Here is a 23,356-nt window from a genome sequence, read left to right as displayed (position 1 = left end):
CACCTGTAAATTCGATCGTAGCCACTCCAACTATTCTTTTGAGACTATTTTTTTTTTTTTTTTTAATCACCCTAAAATCTTTTAATCGGTGTGCACTTTATTTGTAAGCAATTTTAATTTACGTTGAAATATAGTTAGCACGTTTTCAATACAAATACGCCCCGTGCGATAGAAAGGAGTGAAATACTCATTCCTAGCCCAAGTTTCTCATTTATTTCGCTTGATTTGATGGTGTCAGGGACAGATAGCATGGACAAGATTCAAGAGTTAGGTTTCTTCTAGTCTGGATTACTTACTTCCTTAAACAAGCTCAGGTGGACATTTGGTGGTTTCTATATGGTGAGCCATTCCACTACTCGTACTTAGTGGTGAAATCGTGTAACAGTACAGGATATTCCAAAAAACATTCCATAAGTTTTACGAGTGGATGGTCTCAGTGGACTGTGACAGAAAAAGAGGTAATCAATCAGAAACCGCTTTAAGTTATAACCTAATTTAATCTTAAACTTCCTGCAATTTCTCATTTCTGGAATATAATGTCCTAAAACAATTTTTATCTATTAAAAGAACCTCAAATCATGTAATACCGGTAAAAACTGAATTTTGTAAAATTGTATACGTCAATACAATCCTTTGTTGAACAAGAAAAAGCAATTGTAGAATTTTTATTCAATTAAAGATTTTGATTTATTGAAAATAAATTATATACAATCTAATAATCATTACAAAGCTTTTCTTTTTATTATTATTATTTCATTTTAAATGTTTTTTGAAAACATCAATATAGAGAACAATCTACATTATTTGAATAAAAAGTCTAAGGAGAGTAATTAAATCTGAATACATCTAATTAAAATAAAATATACAATACTGGCATCTAAATAATACATAAATTATATTTATAAAAGTAGACCAATGATTAACAAACTGAGACAAAAAAAAAAGCTTAAAACTAAATTCTTGTTTATAGTAATTTAAATTTTATATTTATTTAATAACGTAACTATTATATATAAATATATTTATTTATTTTATATAATATCGAAAATAAATAGTTTAATGTAATATTACAAAAATATTCTCAAATATTATGTAGCAACTAGAGAAATTCTAAAAAGGTATGAGATTATAATAAATTATATTAAAAGAATTTCTTTCTTTTTTCAGAAGAAAAGAAATATATCTTTTTAATAATATACACATTTTAAAATATTGATACTATAAACATTTCGCCATATCTTTTCTTTTTTTACCGAGAGAAAAAAAAGATAACATTAATAAAATAATATATAATTTGGAATGAAAGAATTGTAGAGCATCCTTAAAAAAAAACAATCGATTTAAAAAAGAATAACGTAAAAAGATATCAAGATAAACAGAGAGATATATAAAGGTGTGACTGACAAAACTCAGCTGTACACGACTTAATAATACACAATTATTATTTTTTATTATTATTATGTTTTATTATATTTACTAAATTTTCAGAGATTATGTATTACGAATTTTTCCAGGAACATAATTCTTGTCAATACTAGGCTCCTGCAAAAACATGTGCAGACAACGTTCATTCTGGGCTAAAGGATGGCCAGCTATTCTATAATGAAAAAAATAAAATGAAAAAATTACGAATTAGGACAATTATTACAATTAATTGAATCAATTTAAGTGCTATGTGTTTTTCTCTATCAGGTATATCATAAAAGCATTGGTATTCAAAGGCATATTTTCCAAAAAAACTGTAGAAAACATTTAAGTTTTTGACCGGAGCGACAACTCACTTTTACATTTTCTTCCTCAGTATTTTTTTTTTTTTTTAAGGTACGTCAACATCGAAGGTCATTGGCGTCCAGAGCTTTTATTTGGACAATGTTCTCGTTAAGATAACTCTGTTCATCACCGTACAGTGGAGCTGTACGTAGCCAACAGTCGATTAGAACCCAAGATCTCGTCTGGTAATCCACCTCTATGCCAATAATCATTTTCTTTCTCTCACAGTATTACTTTGGAAAAGACTTGGTATAAAAAAAGAAAGAATGCACTTTTGGCATTCTTCTAGTTTTATCGATAAGGGAAGATTTACAGTTATAGGGGAGAACTATGGAAGAGTTTGAAAAAGAAACAATATCCCTTACAAAGCAATGAAAACTATTTTTAACATTCACCTACAACAGTTATAATCGCTATAACAATTAAAACTAGCCTTTGAAATGTACATAAATTTTAATGTTAGCTGTGGCGTTAAAAAACTTAAAATAAACTTGTTACTAGTTGGTTAGTAGTCTAAAGATTTGGTACGGATTGGGTGGAATCAAATCCCTTTACATCCATTTCAAAAAAACCTGAACCAGGAACAGCGAAGTGCTCTTATTATATTTGGATCCAGATCAAAACAACAGGATTCTGTGCAACGGAGTTTATTCAACCAAACAATTCTCAATTCAGAACTCGCAACTCGAACTCGTTTCTATAAACAATAAATATTTTGGTACTTATATGCCATCAAATTAACAATAAATACGACATTTACCACATTTGTCTGCTTCTCTATATCCAAAACCCAAAACCAAATACCAACTTAACTACAAACTGAATACTAATAAAGTTCTTAACACATAAATCATATGATAGTTGTTCTAAAATAAAACCATGTGTTGCGCACTAACACTTATCATTAATAAATATTTGATAAGAGAGCAAAACAAGAATTCCAAGAGCAATAGAATTCACTTTGGGGGGTGAACACAGGTGATGGGCATGACAACGATATTGGATTTATAGCAATCGCCCAAGAAGCTCTCCGGATAACTGCGCCAACTACCAAAAACCGTTTTACACCAATTAAAAAAAACTGTCGGAAAGGGAATCCTCTGAAATAGAGGATGTAATTCATATGTGACAGGTGACAATGCAAACCTTTCTAATCTTTTAACCTGTTAAGATTTAGACTCAACTATTGGGACCTTGAATAAGTTCTCGCTGTTTGGCAAAAGTTGGCCCCACTGTACTACGTGAGAGCAGAAGTGAGATGGTGACTAATCTATTATGAGGTACTATAACTAAACTTGAATTTAAGGGTATGTTATTGAGCCCTAGCGTAAACAACTTGTTCAAATATTTTATTATTACGTTCTCATAGAAGAATATTTGCGGAGAATTTTATTGCACTATTTTGTGCAGAAAATACCTGCAGCTGAAGCACACCGAATTCTAATTGAGACTTATGGTGACCATGCTCTTTCGGAAACAACATGCCGAGATTGGAATAGGCATTTCAAAAATAATTATTTTGATCTTGATGATCAAAGAACTGGCACGCCGTAAAAGTTTGAAGTAAAAGAATTGGAGGCAATAATTCATGAAGACTCATGACAGACGCTAGCTGAACTTGCAGATTCATTAAGAGTTAATCTCACAACAATTTCGAAACGTTTGAAAGCATTAGCAATGATTCAAAAGCAAAGGACACTGGGTACCGTACGAGTTGAAGCCGCGAGACGTCTCTTCACGTATGAACAGTTGATTCAACGGCAGAAAAGGTTTTTTTTTTGCATCGTGACTGGCGATGAAAATTGGATACAATACAATAACTCTAAGCGTAGAAGATCGTGAAGCGTTTGCATCAACATGCAAAGCCGAATATCTACGACGATATTTCAGATTCTGCTCTGCATTTGCTGGAATCAAGCTGAGCATAATTTATTATGCTGCTAAAACCGAAGGAAACAATCACGAGAGATCGTTATCGATTACAACTGATGAATTTGAGCCGAGCATTGAAAGAAAAGCGGTGGCTATACGAGCAGAGACACGACGAAGTGATTTCAATAAAATGTTTTTTATAAATTTTAAAAATAAAAATAATTTTCACACACACACAAAAAACATCAACTTATTCAAGATCCCTATAGATTAAATATAACAGCATATTCATCTCTTATCTTAAAAAAATTAAGAAAAAACAATTCTTACTTATTCACAAATACTTCCAGTCCTTTTCTTCGTTCTTCGATAAAATCTTCTTCGAAGATTCCATCATCTCCTCTGAAAGGCATCTGTCTTTTCCAAGCTTTGCCAGGTAACGGGGGCACTACGATCTGAAAGTAGAATACATAATTATAGAGTACGTAATGCATTTTACATTTTCATACAAATAATGGATTTTAAAATGAATGTAAGAAAAGAAAAAGAAAAAAAAAAGGCTTTTGTGTTAAAAAAAAATCCTTCTTGTTGCTTTTTAGTATTTTTTAAAATATAGCCCAATGTGAATTAAATTACATTCCATCAGCAGCAGGATCACTTTCTGGTATTACACCTTGGGTTTAGAATACATGAAAGTAATCTCTGATCATTCCAGTTTCAACTTCAAAAAGGTATTTCGTCTTGAAGGGGAAGTTAGAAGAAGCCTTATCTGAAATATAGGGAAATGTATAAAGAAGTTTCAATGTTTTCATGGCCTTCAATTTCTTTATTTTTCTTCTTACACTAGGTAAGAGGAAGTATTGTAATTTTTAAAATTGAGTTTTTAACCGAAAATATCCATTTTGGAAAAATAAAGTTTTGATATTATTTTCAAATTGGATTGAATATGTGGTTATGTTTGAAACAATCATTACTTATTATAACTCAGTATGTATAATTGGTCCAAAAACAATAAAAATTCTTTTCTACCCTGCCAATGTTTCGACTGTTTATTCAATCATCTTCACGGCTCTTCATATCTATTTTTCTGCACCCATAACATCATTTACTAAGTCCAGGAAAAATGATGGAATAAGAAATTGAAACATCGGCAATGTAAAAAAAAAAATGTTATTTTTTTCCCCCCCTTACTCTCTACAATCAATTTTCTGTTAGTTTCCATGGGGTCAAAAACCAAGCAACATTATATACATATATGTATGTGGGTGTGTGTTAATTTTAACCAACCCCGTGCTAAGCTGATCAAAGGCTTTTTCTTCGTCAGCATATATGCAGCACGTGTAGCCTTCAGTAACCGATTTTCCAGTGGTGACGTAAATACCAATATGTTTTCTAAAAATGTTCACAATGCAATTAACCTGAAATATGGAAAGGGACAAATGTTAAAATCATTAGACAGACTCTAAATACAATATTAGTAATTTATTTAATTCTCCCATTATTAAAAAACATTTTGTATGCCTCTACTAATTACGTTTGTTTTGTTTATAAAATGTTTATTCCAACATATTGATGTTTAATCTCTTTCCGTTTGAATGTAATAAACGGTGCTGATTCAGCCACCCAACCCAAATACCGTTGGTCTCTGTAATTGTTAAAAAATAAATAAATGTGCAATACATGATTAACATGTTATTAAACAATTCAATACTTTATCTCAACACGATTATATGTACTTATTTTCATAACATGATATCATTTAGCTTATTTTAATGAGAACGTAAAATTAAACACAAATTTTCAAAATTGGAAATAACTTCATCTCACAATTACTCTGTATCTTTTAAACAATAAGCCGTCAAATCTCTTAAAATACTCAATTAGTGTTATAATAATCCATCTGCTCTTTTCACATTCGTTTCAAAAGATAACTATGTCCAGAAGCGCATTATTATACAAAGAAACGTTGCAAAAACAATTAAACCCAATGGTTTAAATAGTGTAAGATTATAATTATTTCTTTTGTATTTACTATTAATTTTAATCATACAAATAAAAAATAAATCTAAAATAAATGTGTAAAGAGCACAATTATTTAAAGAGCAATAAGGGTTTGAAAACTCAAAAAAAACAAACAGAGATAGCGCCTGTAAAGTTATTTCAAATTTTTAATGTATACATTTAATTTAACGCACTCAAATTATTCAAACTTTTTGATTAAAAGGCAAAATGACATGATCATCTTATGAAAAATATCAAGACAAAAACCACGACGAGTATAGTCAAAGATATAATCCCAGCACTCCAAATAATTATAAAGGGATCACTTTTATGGATTGTATATCCAAACTGTACGCTTCTTTACTATTGAACAGGTTGACTGAATGGGCTGATAAACGAAACGTCTGGAGTGGGTATCATCAGGCAGGCTTTAGGAAATTTCATTCGTCCATTGACCATCTATTCTCTCTGACCAGCATTATTCATCTAAAATGGATGAAGCCCAAGACTAAAGTTTATGCTTTTTTGTTGATTTTCAATCAGCATTTGATTGCATTGACCGTAATGCATTGTTTTATAAACTAAGTAATTTGGGTCTTAGTACAAAGTGTCTAAAAGCTGTCAAAAGCTTGTGCAGTGGTACTAAAGCAAGAGTTTGGTGTAATGAAGGTCTTACAGATGAATTTAGGACAGAGTCGGGTGTAAAACAAGGTTGTGCGTTAAGCCCTCTTCTTTTTTCATTATTTCTGCATGATTTACCAGCAAGAGTAGAGGGGGGACTGATGATAGGTGGTACAAGAGTAAATATGCTCCTATATGCAGATGACATTGTTTTGTTGAGTGATCAGCCAAGCCTTCTACAAGAAATGATTGATAAATTGTATAATTATTCTGAAATTTGGAATTTAAAAGTCAATTTATCCAAATCCAAAATTATGATTTTTAAAAAAGGGGGTGGTAGAAACAAGGCTAATGAGAGATGGATGTATGGTTGCGAACAAATTGAAGTAATTAAGCAGTATAAGTACCTGGGTGTGAGCCTGACCCCTAACTTGAATTTCAAACCGCATATTAAGGAGAAATTGGTTATAGGAAAACGTAGTTTAGGAAGTATATGGAATAACTTCATTTCAAATAATTCTATTGATCTTACGGTGAAATATAAAATCTTTGATGCAGTTTTGCGATCTATTGCTTGTTACGGTAGTCAAATGTGGGGTTCTGTCGCCTTCGAGGATTTGGAAAAACTTCAGAAATACTTCATCAAAAAAATGTTTTGTCTTCCGATTAATACCCCTAATTATGCCATTTATTTGGAAACCGGTAAATGTTCACTGTTCACCTACACATTGAGTACACACTTCTCATATATTCTTAAGATTTTTGCTGAGCATCCAGATAGTAGATTAACTCACATGTTGGCGAAGGAGGTTGTTAGAAAGCAATGTTTCTGGTTTCAAGATTGGGTTCATTTGTCTGAGTTACATGGTGTTGAACTAGAACGAGCGTATAGTCCTAAGTGGAAGCAGCAAATGATAACCATTATTGATAAGATAAAATCAGCTGAGAGGTCTGAATTTGAATTTCTTGCTAGAAATGCCAGTTTTCATGAACTATATAAATGCCTAAATTATGACCTAAATTACATGGAACTGAATATTGATCACTTTTCTAAACAAATAATATTTAGAGTGCGAACGGAAGGCCTAAATTTAAATTATAAACCCTGGATCACTCGCAATTATTTGTGTTCAATGTGCAACCTCAGGTCTATTGAATCTACTTTTCATTTCTTGGCTGAATGCCCCATTATGAGAGAGTTCAGGATCCGATATTTTAATAAGCGCGTGCTTAATAAAGAAGAAGTTCTGTGCTTACTAAATGGTAGTAATTGGAGAGCTCTGATTAATTTTGTAAAATGTGCGATGCGTTATAGGAGGTATTTAGTTAATGAATTTAACTATTAATTTATGTATTGTATATGGTTCTCCTACTTTAATTATTATTATCAAATACTACAGTAACACTTTAAACTAGTATTCTTATGTAAATATAGTTTTCTTTTCCTCACTTTTCTTTTCGTTAAATATGTATTTATCATTAAGTTAATAATTTTTGTTTCAAATGAGACTCTGACAGACGGTAATGTACCATGTCATTGATGTTTATAAAAAGAATATGTATATTTTGTTTTCCCTATTCAAATAAAACATTATTATTATTATTATTATTATTATTAGTCAAAGATATAATTTAAAAAGTTTGTATCAAGTTCGAGCTCAGCCCCATATATATCCGGCTTTTCAAAATGAATCCAAAATTGCAGCCAGATTGTATCTCCGCCTATCAGGAAAAAACTAAAAAGCAATTGATTTTTAAAGCTTAATTAAGGAAATAAGTAGAAAACTTCCGTTCGGTAAAAAACAAATGGCGCGAAGGAGGTCATATTTTTGACAAACATTCGAACCATCACGTGCAGTCACTCTTTCACATGATTTTAGAGATGGATGGTTACTGTTAGCCTTCTGGATATCAACCCAAAGGCGCGACTAAAGAGAGAGATTATAGCCGAGAGAGAATTAATAGATTTTGTTTAACATTTGAATTTCGCTGCTTCTATTAAGTATGAAAAGATGGGATCTTTGTGTAATGCATAATTAGATCTGTAATTTTTCAGAGATTGAAGGCCTGAATTTTTGTTAGTTTAAGCGTTTGGTTCTAATAAAGAGTCAAGAGAACCCACTATACATTAGTTGAGTGGTCGTGGCGATCGTCTTCCTATTAGTCGGTAGAGCAATTGACCAAGTTATTCCAGTTCAAGCTTGTTAAGATTTGTATAGGGATTCCACTTTATTTAATATGTCTCTTTTTGTCCTAATTTCCTAATTCGTTTAATTAAGTCGTGAGTGTTTTGAAGAATAGTATATTAAAGCTGGAAATACAAAAATGGTGGTGTCATCGGCGTATATACAAAATAATGTAAAATAATGTATTTGGTTGGATTGGTGTGCCTGTAGAAATATTGTTTAAAGAAGCGACCAAGAATACTTAATGAGGAATCACCACTGAAAGTCAGAATGTAGGTAGAAGAGGCTGGTCCACAACTAACTAAGAAGAATCGATTCATTAAGTACGAATTTTAAAAAAAGTAATGAGTTGAAGAGAGAGAACACTCGAACGAAGGCTTGAGGCCACATCGTGGAAGACACCACATCAATATTGTTTCCTTTCAAGAGAAAAATCACGCTATAGCGGTTAGAATTATTGATAAAAAGTAAGATTACCTAAAAGTACAGAGAAAAATCATATTACAATAAGTAAAACTTACTTTGCTATCCCTTTCTAATTCATTTCTGAGCCACTCGAAGTCACTATAACGTCGTCGAACACTGGATTCTTTAACCTTAAACACTGGAAGGTTTGTCTGAAAAAAATAAGAAAGTAGTTCTTACAATGGCAAGTATATTACGTTTCATGTTCCTAAACAACCCGCAAAATTAATATTATTCTTCTTATTTGTTATTTCAGTGAAAACTTCAATATTTCTTGCAAACATTAATAATTTTATTTTACATAGTTCAGTTTAACACATATATTAGAGGTTTTTAGACACAATACTTAATTAAAAATTATAGTCTTCAAAAAGTAATTATTTTTATTGTAATTTAGTTTTCTATAAAAGCATTGTGCACTACCAATAAAGGAATGTCTAGGAAATAAACTTTGGTTCCTATTTTATGAAAATAGGCCTTTCATTGCATTTTACCGACAATGTAAAATTCACGGATTCCCTATTTTAAAAATAAGAAATCTTTTCACTCAACATTATATCTACAAATTACTAAATAAAAATAAATAAATTAATCAATTAATAAAATTTCAAATGCAATTTATAATTTTTTCGCAAAATTAGATAAAAACAGATAAGTAGTTCTTTAAATGGGGCCCATTAACTTTTATCGGTAACCAAATACATTGTCCTTCTGCCTTATTTCATTAAGGAAAAAGAAAATAAAGTAAATTATCTAACATGTAATTCATTGTATTTGAAATTCAAGTTTTTGACGTAACGTCTAACAGTTTCAAATATATTTTATAACAATGTTTTTCCTATTTAGATATGAGGGAAACTAGTTTAAGAATATGATAAATGATAATAGAAATTGAGAAGATAATTCAATGAGTTATTTTGATTACGACGCCAAGTATGTAGTTCAGGCTGCAGAATTTAAGTTCTATAACACTTGTCACACCTCTTAACAGTTTCGGTAAGTTCTATCGCTTTCTCGACATAAAAAAGTCTTAATACCTCTACCCATTAAAGCAAAATTTATTATTTTTCAAATATACTTACCCTCATTCGAACTTCATAATCAGTGTATCTCTTCTTTGCAACACCGTGGGTAACAGGGTTAACTACATCGATTTCCAAAAAATTAGCAGGAGCTGCATACGCATCATCAAGAGTTTGTTTTTTTACATTAAGTCGTCTCGTTGCATCTACTGTAGTGTCTGCCATTATTGTCATTTAATGTATTGCAACTTTTCTAAGCAATGAATATTCTACACTGACGATCTCGCCTTCCTCGCAAAACGTAAGTCATCGGCCATTCGTGGCCATTGCTGACATTCAGATCCAGTGTTACCAACAGTACTCTACGAAATGTCTCTTTATATTTTATATATTTTTAAATTAATTAATTTAAATTTTTAATAAATTTAAAGTTACTGATACAGATGAATCGGTTTTGTCTGTAAACAATTGTCTGCTTATCAATGTTTAAGTGAAATATAACTCTGTTTGGAGGTATTTTTAATTTAGATGTAGAAGTAGATCAGTTGCTTGTTCATACTGTACATACTAATACTACACATATGTAGTAAAAGTGCGCGGGTATAAGAGGTTCTAGTTAAAATTCGTTATTCGGTTGACTTTTCTAGAGATTGAATAATTAAGTGCTCTACAGGCTAAAGTCAATAGTTCGTGTTGTATCTGCGACAAACAGCAGTCCTCTTTTTAAAAGGTAAAATGTAATGGCAATAACACCAGCCCAGAAATCAAAAGAATATCGTGAACCAAAGAAATTACTGCCTGAATAATTAAATCTTCTGAATTGCATGAAAAACGTAAACCGCCAACTCCCGCAGAAAGATCTAAACAGTCTCTTGATCGTAAAAAACTCATGAAGAATTAGCCCCTTTCAATAGAAAACGTAAAGCCTTAACCTCTGCAGAAAGGGCTGAAAAGTATCGTGAAAGAAAAAAATTTGTTAAATCTATAGCAAAAATAAAAAATTATCACCAAGAAGAACAATTACTTGGTGAAAAAAGAAATACAAAATTGTTTGGTATCGCTCACATAACATCCAAACTATGAGAAGGAAGCAGCTAAGATTTAATTACGACTGAAAACTGGTATGTTCAACGAAAGAGGTCTATCTTACAGAGTAAAGCTGATGTTAGTATTTTAAAGGTTTTTGTAATTAGTTTTTTAGTAGTTTAAAGTGGTACTTTACTAATATGTAAATATAATCATAAAATATTCTATATCATGAAAGAAGAAGTCAAAATGGTTTAAATTGATAATAGAAGTTAGTTTTTTGAGACCTTTCGCACTTAGGAGTTATAGGAAAACCGTCGATCTTGCAAAAAGGTAGAACTACAAAGTTTGGGTTCAGTAAACTTCTCCTGGCGTCGTCATGCTCCAATCTATGTTAAAGATTGGACACCAGATTAACTTATTGAGGTGAAAAAAGAATGTAGTATTGAACACCCACGACTTTTGTCTGTAATATCATAAGGGGAAAGTGGACTAGCTGCTTCTTCTATTTGGCGTCCCTGTGAGTATCGAAGTATAGCTACATAAACAGCAGTCACAAACCTAGTTTTTTTTAAAAAAAAAGTAGGTATCTCCTTCCAATATTTTGTAGCTAAGTGATCTATTAAATTCATTTTACAAAATATATAAATACATAAATTTCTCAAAAAAAACTTTTATAGTTGTTTCAACCGTCATGGTAGGTTGTAATCTCTTTTTGGTCGGTCTGTACCCTAGGTACTGAAACCAATGTCGTTTTTAGTGTTAACTCCTTGCACTTCTGGTAAGAGACTTCCTTTTTTTTTTTTCTATTAGGTATAGGCCACCAGTCATTTATGCGTATTAACTCATACGGTGTCCAAGCAACAGAGATCTAACCACGCAGTCAGGAGGCATTGTCTCACCTTTGACATGATCAGCTCAAGGGCTGAATCCACACCAAGGAAATAAAAGTTTTCTTAGCCTATCGTGCCAATCCAAAAATAAACAACCAGCATCCAGCAAAGGACAAGAGGCATCTCAGACTAAATCGCTAATTTAAAACCTAGTTCTCGCCATCTATTTGTAATACCGTGTCAATCACAAAATGAAGGGAGACATACTGTCCAGATGGTAAAAGCATTACTAGTAAGGGTGAAATGTCTTCCTACGTAAAAAGTTTGATTTTTTAATTTTTTTGTTTTCCGTGTTTTTCTTAATCGAATGCTTTCAATAAAAAATGATTGACTTAAGAACAATTTTGTCTAATTAAAGATTTTTCCGAATTGAGCCCTTTAGAAGTTGATAGTGTAAATCGCTAAAAATGATAAATTACTTACCAGCTTGAGAAATTTATGGTCGGCCCATATCGCTATTAGAATTAAAATTCAGGAATAGAAAATCAGTGAATTAGATGCTATTAGCCAGTAAGTTCAGTTATGGAAAGTCGAGTGAGTGTTCACACCACCCCAAAGAAACAATATTAAGATCACAATTTTAATGAAATTTAACCACAAAAATGATTAAATTTTGTATTATTAAAAAGGGTTTATTTACAACTTGTACCATCATCCTCCAGTCACGTTCCGTGATCACAAGGCCTAACCACGTGCCCCTCTCATTTTTTTTTTTTTTTGCTAATCCAACTAATTTTCAGTTATCGATTCTTTTTATGTAACACTTCATTAATGATGTGCATCACTCCGTTTCTGGTTAATATATCACTGCTAATTACCAAGGCGTTTTCGACCTGTAAATTAGTTTACAATTATTGGATGAAATAGAATAATAATGTATTTTTTCATGCTTTTTCCATAACATTTAGCTCGTGTTGTATAATTCTGATCGACAATGGTATGGTAAAGTTTGTTCAAAAGCAGACTAATGTTTTGGTGAAATCCTCCAAATTTCAAATTTTGCAAAAATACGAAATAACCACACTTCTAGAATGTTTAAAATAAAAAAAGGTTGGTAAATAGACCTTCTTTTAGGACAAATTCTAATGAAATCCGTGTTTTATTCTTCTTTTTTTTTGTAACTGCATTTTTTTTTTATAGATCTTCAGTGCTTGTCTTCGAGTGAGTTTTGTCACAAATTTCCCACAATATTGTTTTATATTATGTTTAAATAAAAATTCACTTTATATTCGTATAATAAATTTCTATGAGAAATACTAACAGTAAGTACGTCGTTTTCTTTAAAGATTTCAATAAACCCAGATGAAGTAGGAAAATTATAATACATTCCATTTTGTAATGATTCTTTGGTTATAAAATCAATGAGAAAGTGATTCTGCAGTATCTGATTCAAAAAGTACAAACAATTATTAACTTAAATAGTACTTATTAAAATTTTTGATGACATTCAGGGTGAATAAAAAAAAGTACCTCAGTTAGATATGTTGCATTCTCCATTAATTGATCTACATAACTTTGGCCAAGATTCTTAAAAGCCTGATTCGTTGGAACAAATATTGTTTTAAAAAGATTAGCTCGTAAATCATTTCTTAAAGGAGTTTTTCGAATGGCGTCCATAAAGGTGCTGAATAAAAAAAAATACATAATTTTAATTACTACATTTCCACAACTAATATTTAGCATAAATAGAATAATAATTTAGAATAAATAGTCTATAATGTCTAATGATTCAATTAAATAAATTCGTGACGTGCTAAAAAAAAGAAGTTCTAAGAAATGTACCTGTACGAACTATTCTGTTGTAAGACTTCATCCCATCCTTTGTTGATGGCAACTAACGGCTTACTAATCACATGCAGAATTCCATTTCTTCCCTCTATATTCTCTTTTTCAATTATTGCGCCATCAATACCAAGGTATTTTCTGTTTATGTGAAACCTTACAGAATTTTCTTCATCCAATGACCTAGCCACCTTCATGATTTAGATTTTAATTTGTAAGTAGGCAGTTTTTTGTTAAAACATTTAATAAATACATTGGCTTGAAGTGAACAAAAAACTAGTAATTGTTGCTAAGTAAATACGAGTAAAGTGGGCCAAAAAAGTATTCATACACTAAGTTTTTCAAATTTAATCTACAGAACTTTTGTTTCTAGGATGACTTCTTACTAAGCAATGAAACTGAAAAAAATAACAATGAATTTAAGGCTCTCATTTTCTTTTATAAACATAAAGAATTGATTAAAAGGCAGAAAATAATTTATTGTATTCAAAATAAGTATGCATACAGCTGGATTGTTGTGAATTTAAGCTTTATTTATTACGTATATACATACGTTCAGTAGAGAGAGAGAGAGAGTGAGAGAGAGGCTAGAGTCCAAATTGATATTAAGAAGCTCGTGTTGGCAAAAATACTAGTTCTTATTAATAAATTGATTGAAATGGGGCGAAAATCGGTCGAATTAAATTCCGCATTCAAAGACAAAATTGTGGCGTAAATTCAGCAAGGTTTTAATTATTGTCACATAGGGAGGGAACTTACATTATCTTATGCGACCGTCCAGGATATAATTTAAAAGTTTAAGACAAGTTCCGCTGATAACGCAAAACGTTCTGGGAGGCCAAGAAAAGTTTCTGTAAGAGTAACGCGTAATCTGATGCGGCAAGTTTCCAATAATCAAATGATAAGTGCACGCCAACTCTTGGGAAACCTCGCGTCAACTTCAGGGATCCTTGTTCATAGATCATCCAAAATCGACTACATGCAGCTGGGTACAAAGGTAGTACAGCGAGGAAGAAATCGTTCATTCAATACGAATTAAGAGACTGGATTTCGATGGAATGTTTGCCAATAAGCCGCTTGATTTTTGGAAAAATTTAGTCTTCTCTGATGAAAGCAAATTCAATATTTTTGGGTCCGTTGGTCGAAAGTTCTACATAATAGGGAAATTGAAGCAAAAATCAAAAGTTCAGTAGATAAAGTAAGACAACTTAATGTATGAATACTTTTTTGACCCATAAAAAAAAACATGCTTTTTAAATTAAAATTTCTGTATTTTAAATATACTTGATGGTCGGATATTTCTTGCACTTTCAGTTTCCCTTGAATTGTATGATGAAGTACAAATTGTTTCGCCTTATTTCTGTCTTGGAAAAGTTCATTAAGTTTTTCCTTTTGTACTCCTAATGAAAAACCACATTTAAAAAGAAATTGTTCAATTGGAAATAATTAAAAAAAAAAAAATTCAGAAGAAACAAATGCAATCACAAATGGAGGAATACATGTCCCCACAATAGTTCATCATGTTGAAGGACTTGAATGTTTTGAAAGCAACCTTTGCTGGAGCTAGGCAGACATGTTTCTGGAGATATGCCAATAATGGATTTGAAACTAATAAAAAGAAAGATACGCCTAATTTGGTCAACCTATACATAAATAATTGTTTTGAAATTTCCCAATGACGGGTCAGATTAGCAGAGCATGCTTGAAGATATTTCTTCAAGTTCCTCGTTTACCTTCATTGTATATTTTCAATCTTGGACTGTACATTTAATAAATACTAACAACAGATGTGATAAACTTCATTATAATTTTCTATTTATCGTCCTAAACTTAAATTTTATAAAAATTGCGCAAAAGACGTTAGTATGTAAGTCTGTTCATTAACAAAAGAAAACACAAAGACGTATTTTATTCCAACATACCTGACATTGCATCCTCTGTTGGTACAAAGACTGTATAATCTCCAGACTCGTCGAATGTTTCATCAACTCTTGCAAATTTCACCAATTTTAGAAAAGTATTAAGTTGTAGACCTTCCATTAATTTCGTTAAGCATTTGGCTGGAAATAAAAATGTAAATCTATAGATTAGAATTCAATGATGAAATTAGTAAATCTACACATATCAAATGATGTGTACAATAAGAACAACGAAAATATTATTTCATCATTAATTCGCCTGCTCGTTGAAACACAATAACATAATAATTACCTTTGTCTGGAAGCATCACTCTATTGGTGACATAAATAACTCCATTTTCACCTGATAAAAATTCATCTAAGGAAGTTGTGTTATCTAATATTATACCATTTTCATTGCATTCGATGATCACTTTGTCTTTACTTTCGGTTTTCAGCTTATGTTGTCCTATTACTGCCGCAGAGCAAAGGGTGTGCGGCAGAATGTGATTTTTAATTAATGCTAAAATTAAATGTGGAAATGGTTAAGAAAATTAAATTGGGATATGTAAACTAGTAAATAGATACATACTGACCAATACGTAAAACCACTTTTTGAGACTTAAGAGGACTTCAAGGGGAGTTTTGCGGCTTGAGCTTATCGACTTTAATAATTTATTCTTATGAGAAGTAAGAGAAAGCAAAAGAAACATCATTACAAGGAAATAATAACAGAAATAAACCATTTTTGCACTTCGACACTTCAAACTCAACTACACATTTAACAGTAGAACTGCAAAAAAAAACACGGCAAAGATTCTTTCTCAATCAATTTCTAATCATAAAAGCAACAGCACCAGGAAGACAAACTTAAAAAAAAAAAAATCAACTGATGATTTTAATCTTAACTTCTATTGAGTAATATTAACAATCATACTATTCTAATTATTTAATAGGTAATCAAAAATAAAGCCTTGCGGAAAAAAAGAGTAGCAATATGAACTTACTCGCCTACCAAACAATTAGAACTACCCTAACAAAACAAAAAACTGAGAGAAACGGGTTTCTATTAAAATCAGTAGATTCTGCTTGTCTCCCAGTTTCTTAAAGGCTCGATCCATCAAATACAGCAAAAATTTCATTTAATATTTATTAAAATAAATCTTATTTACAATTTAATATTCAATTACTTTTTGTGGTTACATTCAACATTCCGAATCTAAACAATACATTCCCTAGAGTTTTTGGGTGTGAATGTTTGTAGCATTCAGAACTTCTTTTTTTGTTGGGTTAAGTCTTATAGATAAGAGAAAATATGATCATAATTTCTAAAGAAAACTCAGTATAAATGTTGTGATAAGCACATGAAAGTTGAAGAATATTGTTACTTCAAAAAGAAATCTTATTCTTTGTTATTATTAAAGTGTCAAAGGACAGGTTCTGTTTTCCAAGGCGACGCAGCCAGAGCAGAGATGCTTAACTTTCATACGTTCATGACAAAACAATTCTTTAATTTTTGCAGTGTACTAATTTTCCTTTTTCTTTTCTTTTTTTTACATAAAATTAAAATAAATATAAATCTTACCTTCACCAGCTTTATCATCATTTAAAATTCTTTGTAAAGTTGATCTTTTCATATACTTAAATGCTTCATCAGTCGGAGCTAGGACTGTTACTGGAGATTTGGATTTTCGCAACATTCTTGATGTACCCGTATTTTCCATGGCTTGTGAAAATATATTGAATCTTCCATCCTTTATTTAATGAAATGATTTAGTATAGGGTTGGTTTATTATAATCGTTTCATATAGTTATCAATTGTTCACTGATTCAACTTATATCTGTGTTGCATTTATCTAGTGAATATAATGTCTAGTATTCTTCAATTAAACAAAATTAAAACCAAATGTTTAAGTGAATCGTTTAGCCTTAAATTATGGTGAAAAGACTTTTCGGTAATGGCCAAAGGAAGCCTTTTTTGGAGAATACCTATTTCCGTATTCAGTTTGTACGGTTGAATCGTATATATTTTTTTACAAAGATATTTTTATTGTTATTATATGATATGAAGGAATGCTTGTTAATTTAAAATAAAAATTGTCCATATTTTATTAGACTGTCATTAAGATTTTAGTCTAAAGGTAAAGATACTAAGTTTTGAGAAGAACTACTAAAAAAAAAGGAGTCTTTTGCTACTGAAATGAAGTTGATGAAATTTTGAATCGCCTATTTTATCAATAAACTGTTAACTTTCATTTAAAACAATTACCTGCAATAAAATGTCTGCAATATTTCGTTGAGGTGCGTCCTCGGGATTCAATACAGAATTAATAATATGTACAATACCATTGGTTGCTTCATTGTCTTTATTTACAATCCGTTTGCAGTTTACCGTGTTGATCTAGGGTGGTGGGTATAAACAAATTATTAAAATCTTTTTTGGAAAATAAAGTACTTTAAAATAAGTATGTTCTAGGTGCCAGGGGTTTATCTCAAATAGATTATGCTTGGGTGTCAGCTGCAAAAAGTATGCCTGCTATATTCTGAAAAATGGTGACCAAATTTCGTGAATAAAATTGAAAAGTTCATCCAAGAAGTAGCGGTTTCTGATTTCAAATGAAGATTTTAATGCAAGGTTGACTCTTCCTTTTATATTTTATTAGAATCTTTATTTAGTTACACTCAGCTCACTATTACACTAAGCAACAAGTATAACATCAACACATTGAGAATAGAAGAATTTCCCAATGGTAACTTTTCATCAGATCTGTAACTATTGAGTCTCGTACTTAAGTGATAGGATCGCGAGCTTTTTGTGTTTTAAGTCGCCTGGGAGTTTTATGGAAGAAAAGTGTACCATTAATTCTGACGTTTTGAGATGAAAGTGATTTTTCGGTCTGTGTAAATGGTTAGAATAGATATAGAATAAAGAATTTTCAGACCTCAAGGATTAGCTTCTTTGAAAATTTGAGCGTTTGATTGAACCCTACAGTTCAATGCTATTGGGCTTTAATAAATACAAATTAATAATTCCTGTTTGTTGAGGGGGAATATAACTAATTTATTGCCTTTAAGTCGTTGGAAGGTCTTTTGAGTTCTATCCTCTCCAGTCTTGTATGAGGATTACTAATAGTCTTTCAATGTAAAGCCCAAGATTGGGGACTAAGTTGCCTTCTGATATAGGGAATTGATCGTGTTTAACTTAAAAAATGAAAAAAAAAAACAAATAATAATAATAAAACCGAACTTCTACTCACCCAGCTGCTAAATTTATTAAGTCTAAGTTTATATCCTTCGTATTTTGTGTTAATCATCATATCCGCTTCGAACAGAGAACTCTTCAAGCGATTATCCATTGTGTGATAATTGATTAAATTATTCAAATTGGATGAAAATGGTACCATGCTCTGTTCCAAACTTGGTTCTATAGACTGTATTATTAAATAAAATAACATTTTCAAGCAATAGAAAGTCTTTTGTAAAAAAATTATCAACATAAAGCACCTTCATTGCATCATCATGAGGAGCAAACAGTGTGATGGCTCCTTCGCGAACAAATTGATTTCGAACTCCACTCTGTTCTATAAGTTTTGCAAATTTACGAGCTCCTAATTCTTTAGCGGTTTCTAATACATTCTTTAGAGGTTTCACTGAAAAATTAAAGTATTAAATCTAATATTTACGTAATATTAAGTAATCTAATCTAATACAGTGTTTACAATCAAACTAAGCAATGAAAAACATGATTGACTCAGAATGTAAATGTAAAATGAAAAAAAATAAATACATTAATTACCCATAATACAGCCATTAGTTCCTTCAATGCGTGAATACCCTTCACAACAGTTATATTTTAATATCCTGAAATTACATATTTGTTAGAAATTAATTCAGATATTATGTTTTGAAATCATGTCTAAAAATTACTTACAAATTCTGAGCTCTAATACTGCAAACAAACTTTGTAGTGTGTTTTTTATAATTTCATTTCGGTGTAGAAAAAAATAAGTAAAATATATTAATAATATAAAATAAGACCTGTTTCAATGAATGAGAAGAGTTTTTCAGATTCCTCGTCCTTAAATACGTCGAATTAGACATCCATTCTGTCTGTTCATTGGTTTTTTATTTATTATAGAAATGGAAGAGGTATGATTGAGACTTCATGAACAGAATCTCAGTGTAGCTTACGATGCACCATTTACAAGGAAAAGATCTTTGTTAACAGCTTTGAAGGTTAATTGCAAATTGGAAAGGACTTGAACGGAAAGAAGTGTTAAATGAAGGATTTGCTCATCATTGGTTTCGAAAAGCAACATAAGGAAAGGGATTAGATTAGTATCTTAAAAGACGTAGTAGTGTTCATTAGAGTATGCAGAAATTAGCCATTATTTGTGAGTTTATTTCAGATGGAAATAGATTCTACTTCTATTAGTAACGTATATACGAGAATTTCTTAGATAAACTCGGATTTAGAGAACGAAAGCAAGTACTTTTCCATCAAGATCAAGCACAGAATTGTATTCAGTTGAAAATTAAATAATCTTATGGAATTCAATTGTTACTCACCCTTCCTTAAATACATTTTTTGAATTTTACTTACGGTTTTTGACCACATATGGTTCTTGGTTTCCAGTGTTTACAATCATAAAAAATTCTGTGTGAAGTACCAGGAATATGTTCTATTACGCATACATTTGGTCTGGAAAAGGAAGATAAATAGAATTAAATTAGTTTGAATTTAAATTTAAATTCAAAACAGAAATTTTGCCAATTTATAGTGACCCTTTTTCATGCATAGCTAATGCATTATGATTACTATCACACACATATAAAAATACCATGAACATTAGAAATTTCATGCTGCTGCATGAAACTAAACATTCAGTCAAAATAAAAATACGTCTACAATTTGACCCTTACACATCTAGTTTTCTGATATAAACAAAAGATATTATCAAATCTAAACTTTAAACTCACATTTCTTATCGCCAAGGATACTCCATATCGTCGGTCAGGGTCGCATATTTTGGATAAATTTAGTAAATACTGTTAATACTAGCACCCATTGCAACAATTATTAACATATTTGGTGTATATTTATTGGTATTAAATTATAATTTTAAAATAACTTATTGGTTATTTGGCCAAAGTTGACAATATAATGATACCTATTTGTCGCAAGGGCCGAAAAAAAAAGATGAGTTTGTCATTGATTAGAGAAATCTTAAAAATATGAATTCTTTTATTTCGAATTTTATTCTAATGAATAATTTTTAAGTTACTTGACTCCATCCAGGTACAACCATAAGAGAATTTTATAAATTCCTTTTAATATTTACCACTGTAGAATTCCTACTTTTCTTCCCCCCCCCCCCAAAAAAAGTAAGAGAAATTAAAAGGTAAACCTCTTTCCATATGAACGAATGCCTATAATCCAAAATTTAACTAAACTCGTCCTTTAAACTGTTACAGATAGAAGAATGCGACCGTTATATACATTTCCTCTGCCGCAAGTATTGATTGATGCTCTAACCAATTCAGGATTTACTATATTTGAAGATCTGTTCGATGAAAATGAAAGTAAGAAAGAAATGCAATGAAAAAACGAGAAGGAACAAAAATATTTTCTAATAATAATTACATATTAATATTGTTGTAAAATTCGCTGTTTTTTTTTTCTTTTCAGAAATTCATGAACACGCTGAAGAAATTTTAAAACAATATTCTTATTCGGTTAGTGATATAAAAGCATTAGTTGCACTTCCCAGCATCACAACTGCTGCCCTGCTTCTAAGAGTAAGTTTATTATTAAATGGTTAATTCTTTTTAAGGCCATCTCTAATTTATTTCTTCCAGTCACTTTCCATTCCAACCTTAACCAGTATGATTTTTCTCGAATATTTTTCCTATATTTATTTTCTAGCTTACTTATCGTTAGCTGCAGATCTTACTTATTTACTCTATCAGACATTTTTGCATGTAACTCCCCTAGTCTCCAAATGCCAGAAGTATCAAATAAGAGAACCAATTTAGTTAGAAAGTAACTCCACTCTCTTAGCTATTGCTAGGATTCTGAAATTAAAGGACATAATAAAAAATATTAATAGCCAAAATTTTGAATGCCTCTTTATGTTCAGACAAATCTAAACAACGTATTTCCAACACTTGTTATAGAGTGAAGAATTGAACGAAAGTATTCCAACGTTCAGTGAAGCACTAGATGGTATACTTGGTGGAGGAGTGCGTTTAGATTCTCTCCTTCACGTCTGTGGGCCCCCAGGTTCTGGGAAAACACTCTTATCGTAAGTAAATTTAATACTAATAAATTATGTTTTACTAATGATCATCATCTAGAAACTACCATACACGATATACTACAACCATTCGGACGGTTTAGTAAGTATCTTTTCCTTTACGAGGGACAAAGCGAAGATGACCTTATTCTGTACCTATAAATGATTCCTTGATTTTACCTGCTGAATAAGTATTTTTAGTTAGTTTATACAATTGAAATGTATCTTCCGATATAATTAATGTATTTTCTCTAATGTCTTACAAATATTATAGTTACGAACTTATTTTTGGTAGCTTACAGTTATGTATAGCTGTTCAAGTCCCTGAATGTCTCGGTGGACTTGAAGCTCAAGCAGTGTTCATAGATACAGATTTTGGATTTACTGTATCCAGATTGAGAGGTAAATTTATTCTTTAAGGCATTATTTTCATAATTTTATATGTATATTGAAAGAAAAAATAGAATGATTATTTTATTATGAACAGAAATCGCTGAAGGCGCTTACAATTATTGCATTAAAGTAGCGGAACATCATAATCTTATTGATAGTATTAGTAAGTTTTCTGCGGATACGATGTTAGAAAAAGTGCACTATCTTCCTGCAAGAAATCACTACCAACTTCTGGCGGCAGTGCAAATTTTGAAACAGTTTGTTGCTGAAAATTCTAAGGTTCTTATCAGTTTTTTTTTAAAACTTACTTTTTTTAAGAACGATTAATAATTCTTAAATCACGATTCCTTTTTTTTCAGATAAAGGTTGTAATTGTAGATAGTATAATATTTCCTTTCCTAAACGTATCAAATACTTTAGAGAGAACAAGGCTCATATACTCAGTATTAAATCAATTGTACGAGTTAGCGGATACGTATAATCTTGCTGCAAGTATTCATGCGTTCAAAGTATTTCCATTTTTTGATGTTGTCTTTAAGTAACGAATTATTATTTTTTTGTTTATAGGTTATCGTTACCAATCACTTAACAACAAAAATTAGTAAATTTAGTAAATATTTGGCACCTTCTTTGGGAGAAAGTTTATCTCATCGAATTCCACAAACTTTACTACTTGGTAGATATAATAATGTGTTTTCAGCTGTTGTAACTAAAAGTCCAAATCTTCCAGAAACTGTTGCACATTTCAGTGTAAGTTAATTTTTGTTTTGTTTTTTTAATTTAAAGTAACTATCAAACTAACTAACCTTTGTTTTATCAAATTATATAGATCACGAAAGATGGTTTGACAGACGTTACTTAGTAGGTCAATTTGCTTGTAAAAAAAACAAAAAAAAAAAAAACAGAGAATTATAACGTACTTGTCCTTACTATGAAAATAAACAGTAATTTTGTAAAACATTTTGTTACATCCATTAATTTCCTACTAATTTTGTTCACCAAAGCATGAAATTAAACTAATTGAATCTAAGTTCATAAAAATGCCGTCGTTCTACAGTAACATATTTGTTCAGACTCTATTCAACAAACGGAAGCTAAGGCAGGAAAACAGGCTGTATATACTTATGTATA

The 23,356-nt window shown here is 30.8% G+C and overlaps 3 protein-coding genes across 10 annotated transcripts; 1 reads left to right on the top strand and 2 right to left on the bottom strand.

Annotated features, from left to right (window-relative positions):
• Nucleotides 1–28: 28 nt before the first annotated feature.
• On the bottom strand, nucleotides 29–10,172 carry Snx3 (sorting nexin 3). Of its 3 annotated transcripts, XR_012457883.1 has the most exons (5): nucleotides 9,998–10,172; nucleotides 8,972–9,067; nucleotides 4,930–5,060; nucleotides 3,973–4,097; nucleotides 1,471–1,597 (listed from the first exon to the last, which is right to left on the bottom strand). XR_012457883.1 is itself a non-coding variant. In XM_074126266.1 (4 exons), the coding sequence occupies exons 1-4, from the start codon at nucleotides 10,169–10,171 to the stop codon at nucleotides 1,492–1,494; spliced, it is 501 nt and encodes a 166-aa protein (XP_073982367.1). In that variant the 5' UTR covers nucleotide 10,172; the 3' UTR covers nucleotides 29–1,491. The 3 variants fall into 3 exon arrangements, 2 of the variants coding, with proteins under 2 accessions (XP_073982367.1, XP_073982368.1); XM_074126266.1 differs by lacking the exon at nucleotides 4,930–5,060 and having other exon boundaries at nucleotides 29–1,597; XM_074126267.1 differs by lacking the exon at nucleotides 1,471–1,597 and having other exon boundaries at nucleotides 4,020–4,411.
• On the bottom strand, nucleotides 10,152–20,660 carry LOC141453263 (periostin-like). 3 transcript variants are annotated; one of them, XR_012457882.1, is made up of 15 exons: nucleotides 20,322–20,462; nucleotides 20,140–20,238; nucleotides 19,333–19,397; nucleotides 19,041–19,186; nucleotides 18,794–18,967; nucleotides 17,806–17,937; nucleotides 17,122–17,290; nucleotides 15,850–16,059; nucleotides 15,561–15,698; nucleotides 14,923–15,038; nucleotides 13,639–13,829; nucleotides 13,327–13,480; nucleotides 13,118–13,240; nucleotides 12,506–12,689; nucleotides 10,152–10,299 (listed from the first exon to the last, which is right to left on the bottom strand). XR_012457882.1 is itself a non-coding variant. In XM_074126253.1 (14 exons), exons 3-14 carry the CDS (start codon nucleotides 19,334–19,336, stop codon nucleotides 12,597–12,599), a joined length of 1,650 nt encoding a protein of 549 aa, XP_073982354.1. In that variant the 5' UTR covers nucleotides 19,337–19,397; nucleotides 20,140–20,238; nucleotides 20,517–20,660; the 3' UTR covers nucleotides 12,423–12,596. The 3 variants fall into 3 exon arrangements, 2 of the variants coding, with proteins under 2 accessions (XP_073982354.1, XP_073982353.1); XM_074126253.1 differs by lacking the exons at nucleotides 10,152–10,299; nucleotides 20,322–20,462 and adding an exon at nucleotides 20,517–20,660 and having other exon boundaries at nucleotides 12,423–12,689; XM_074126252.1 differs by lacking the exon at nucleotides 10,152–10,299 and having other exon boundaries at nucleotides 12,423–12,689.
• On the top strand, nucleotides 10,472–23,183 carry spn-D (RAD51 DNA repair protein spindle D). 4 transcript variants are annotated; one of them, XM_074126262.1, is made up of 10 exons: nucleotides 10,472–11,101; nucleotides 19,675–19,930; nucleotides 21,012–21,119; nucleotides 21,226–21,335; nucleotides 21,714–21,841; nucleotides 22,128–22,234; nucleotides 22,320–22,504; nucleotides 22,585–22,713; nucleotides 22,793–22,975; nucleotides 23,055–23,183. In XM_074126262.1, exons 2-10 carry the CDS (start codon nucleotides 19,909–19,911, stop codon nucleotides 23,085–23,087), a joined length of 1,005 nt encoding a protein of 334 aa, XP_073982363.1. In that variant the 5' UTR covers nucleotides 10,472–11,101; nucleotides 19,675–19,908; the 3' UTR covers nucleotides 23,088–23,183. The 4 variants fall into 4 exon arrangements, with proteins under 4 accessions (XP_073982363.1, XP_073982364.1, XP_073982365.1 ...); XM_074126263.1 differs by lacking the exon at nucleotides 19,675–19,930 and adding an exon at nucleotides 18,013–18,171; XM_074126264.1 differs by lacking the exon at nucleotides 19,675–19,930 and having other exon boundaries at nucleotides 10,476–11,101.
• Nucleotides 23,184–23,356: the final 173 nt, after the last annotated feature.

The sequence above is a fragment of the Rhodnius prolixus genome, unplaced genomic scaffold, assembly GCF_049639745.1.
Source record: "Rhodnius prolixus isolate KJV_2025 unplaced genomic scaffold, Rpr scaffold_3, whole genome shotgun sequence".
Taxonomy (NCBI): domain Eukaryota; kingdom Metazoa; phylum Arthropoda; class Insecta; order Hemiptera; family Reduviidae; genus Rhodnius; species Rhodnius prolixus.
The sequence above is the reverse complement of the archived record's forward strand: the minus strand, read 5'-3'. Positions and strand labels throughout refer to the sequence as shown.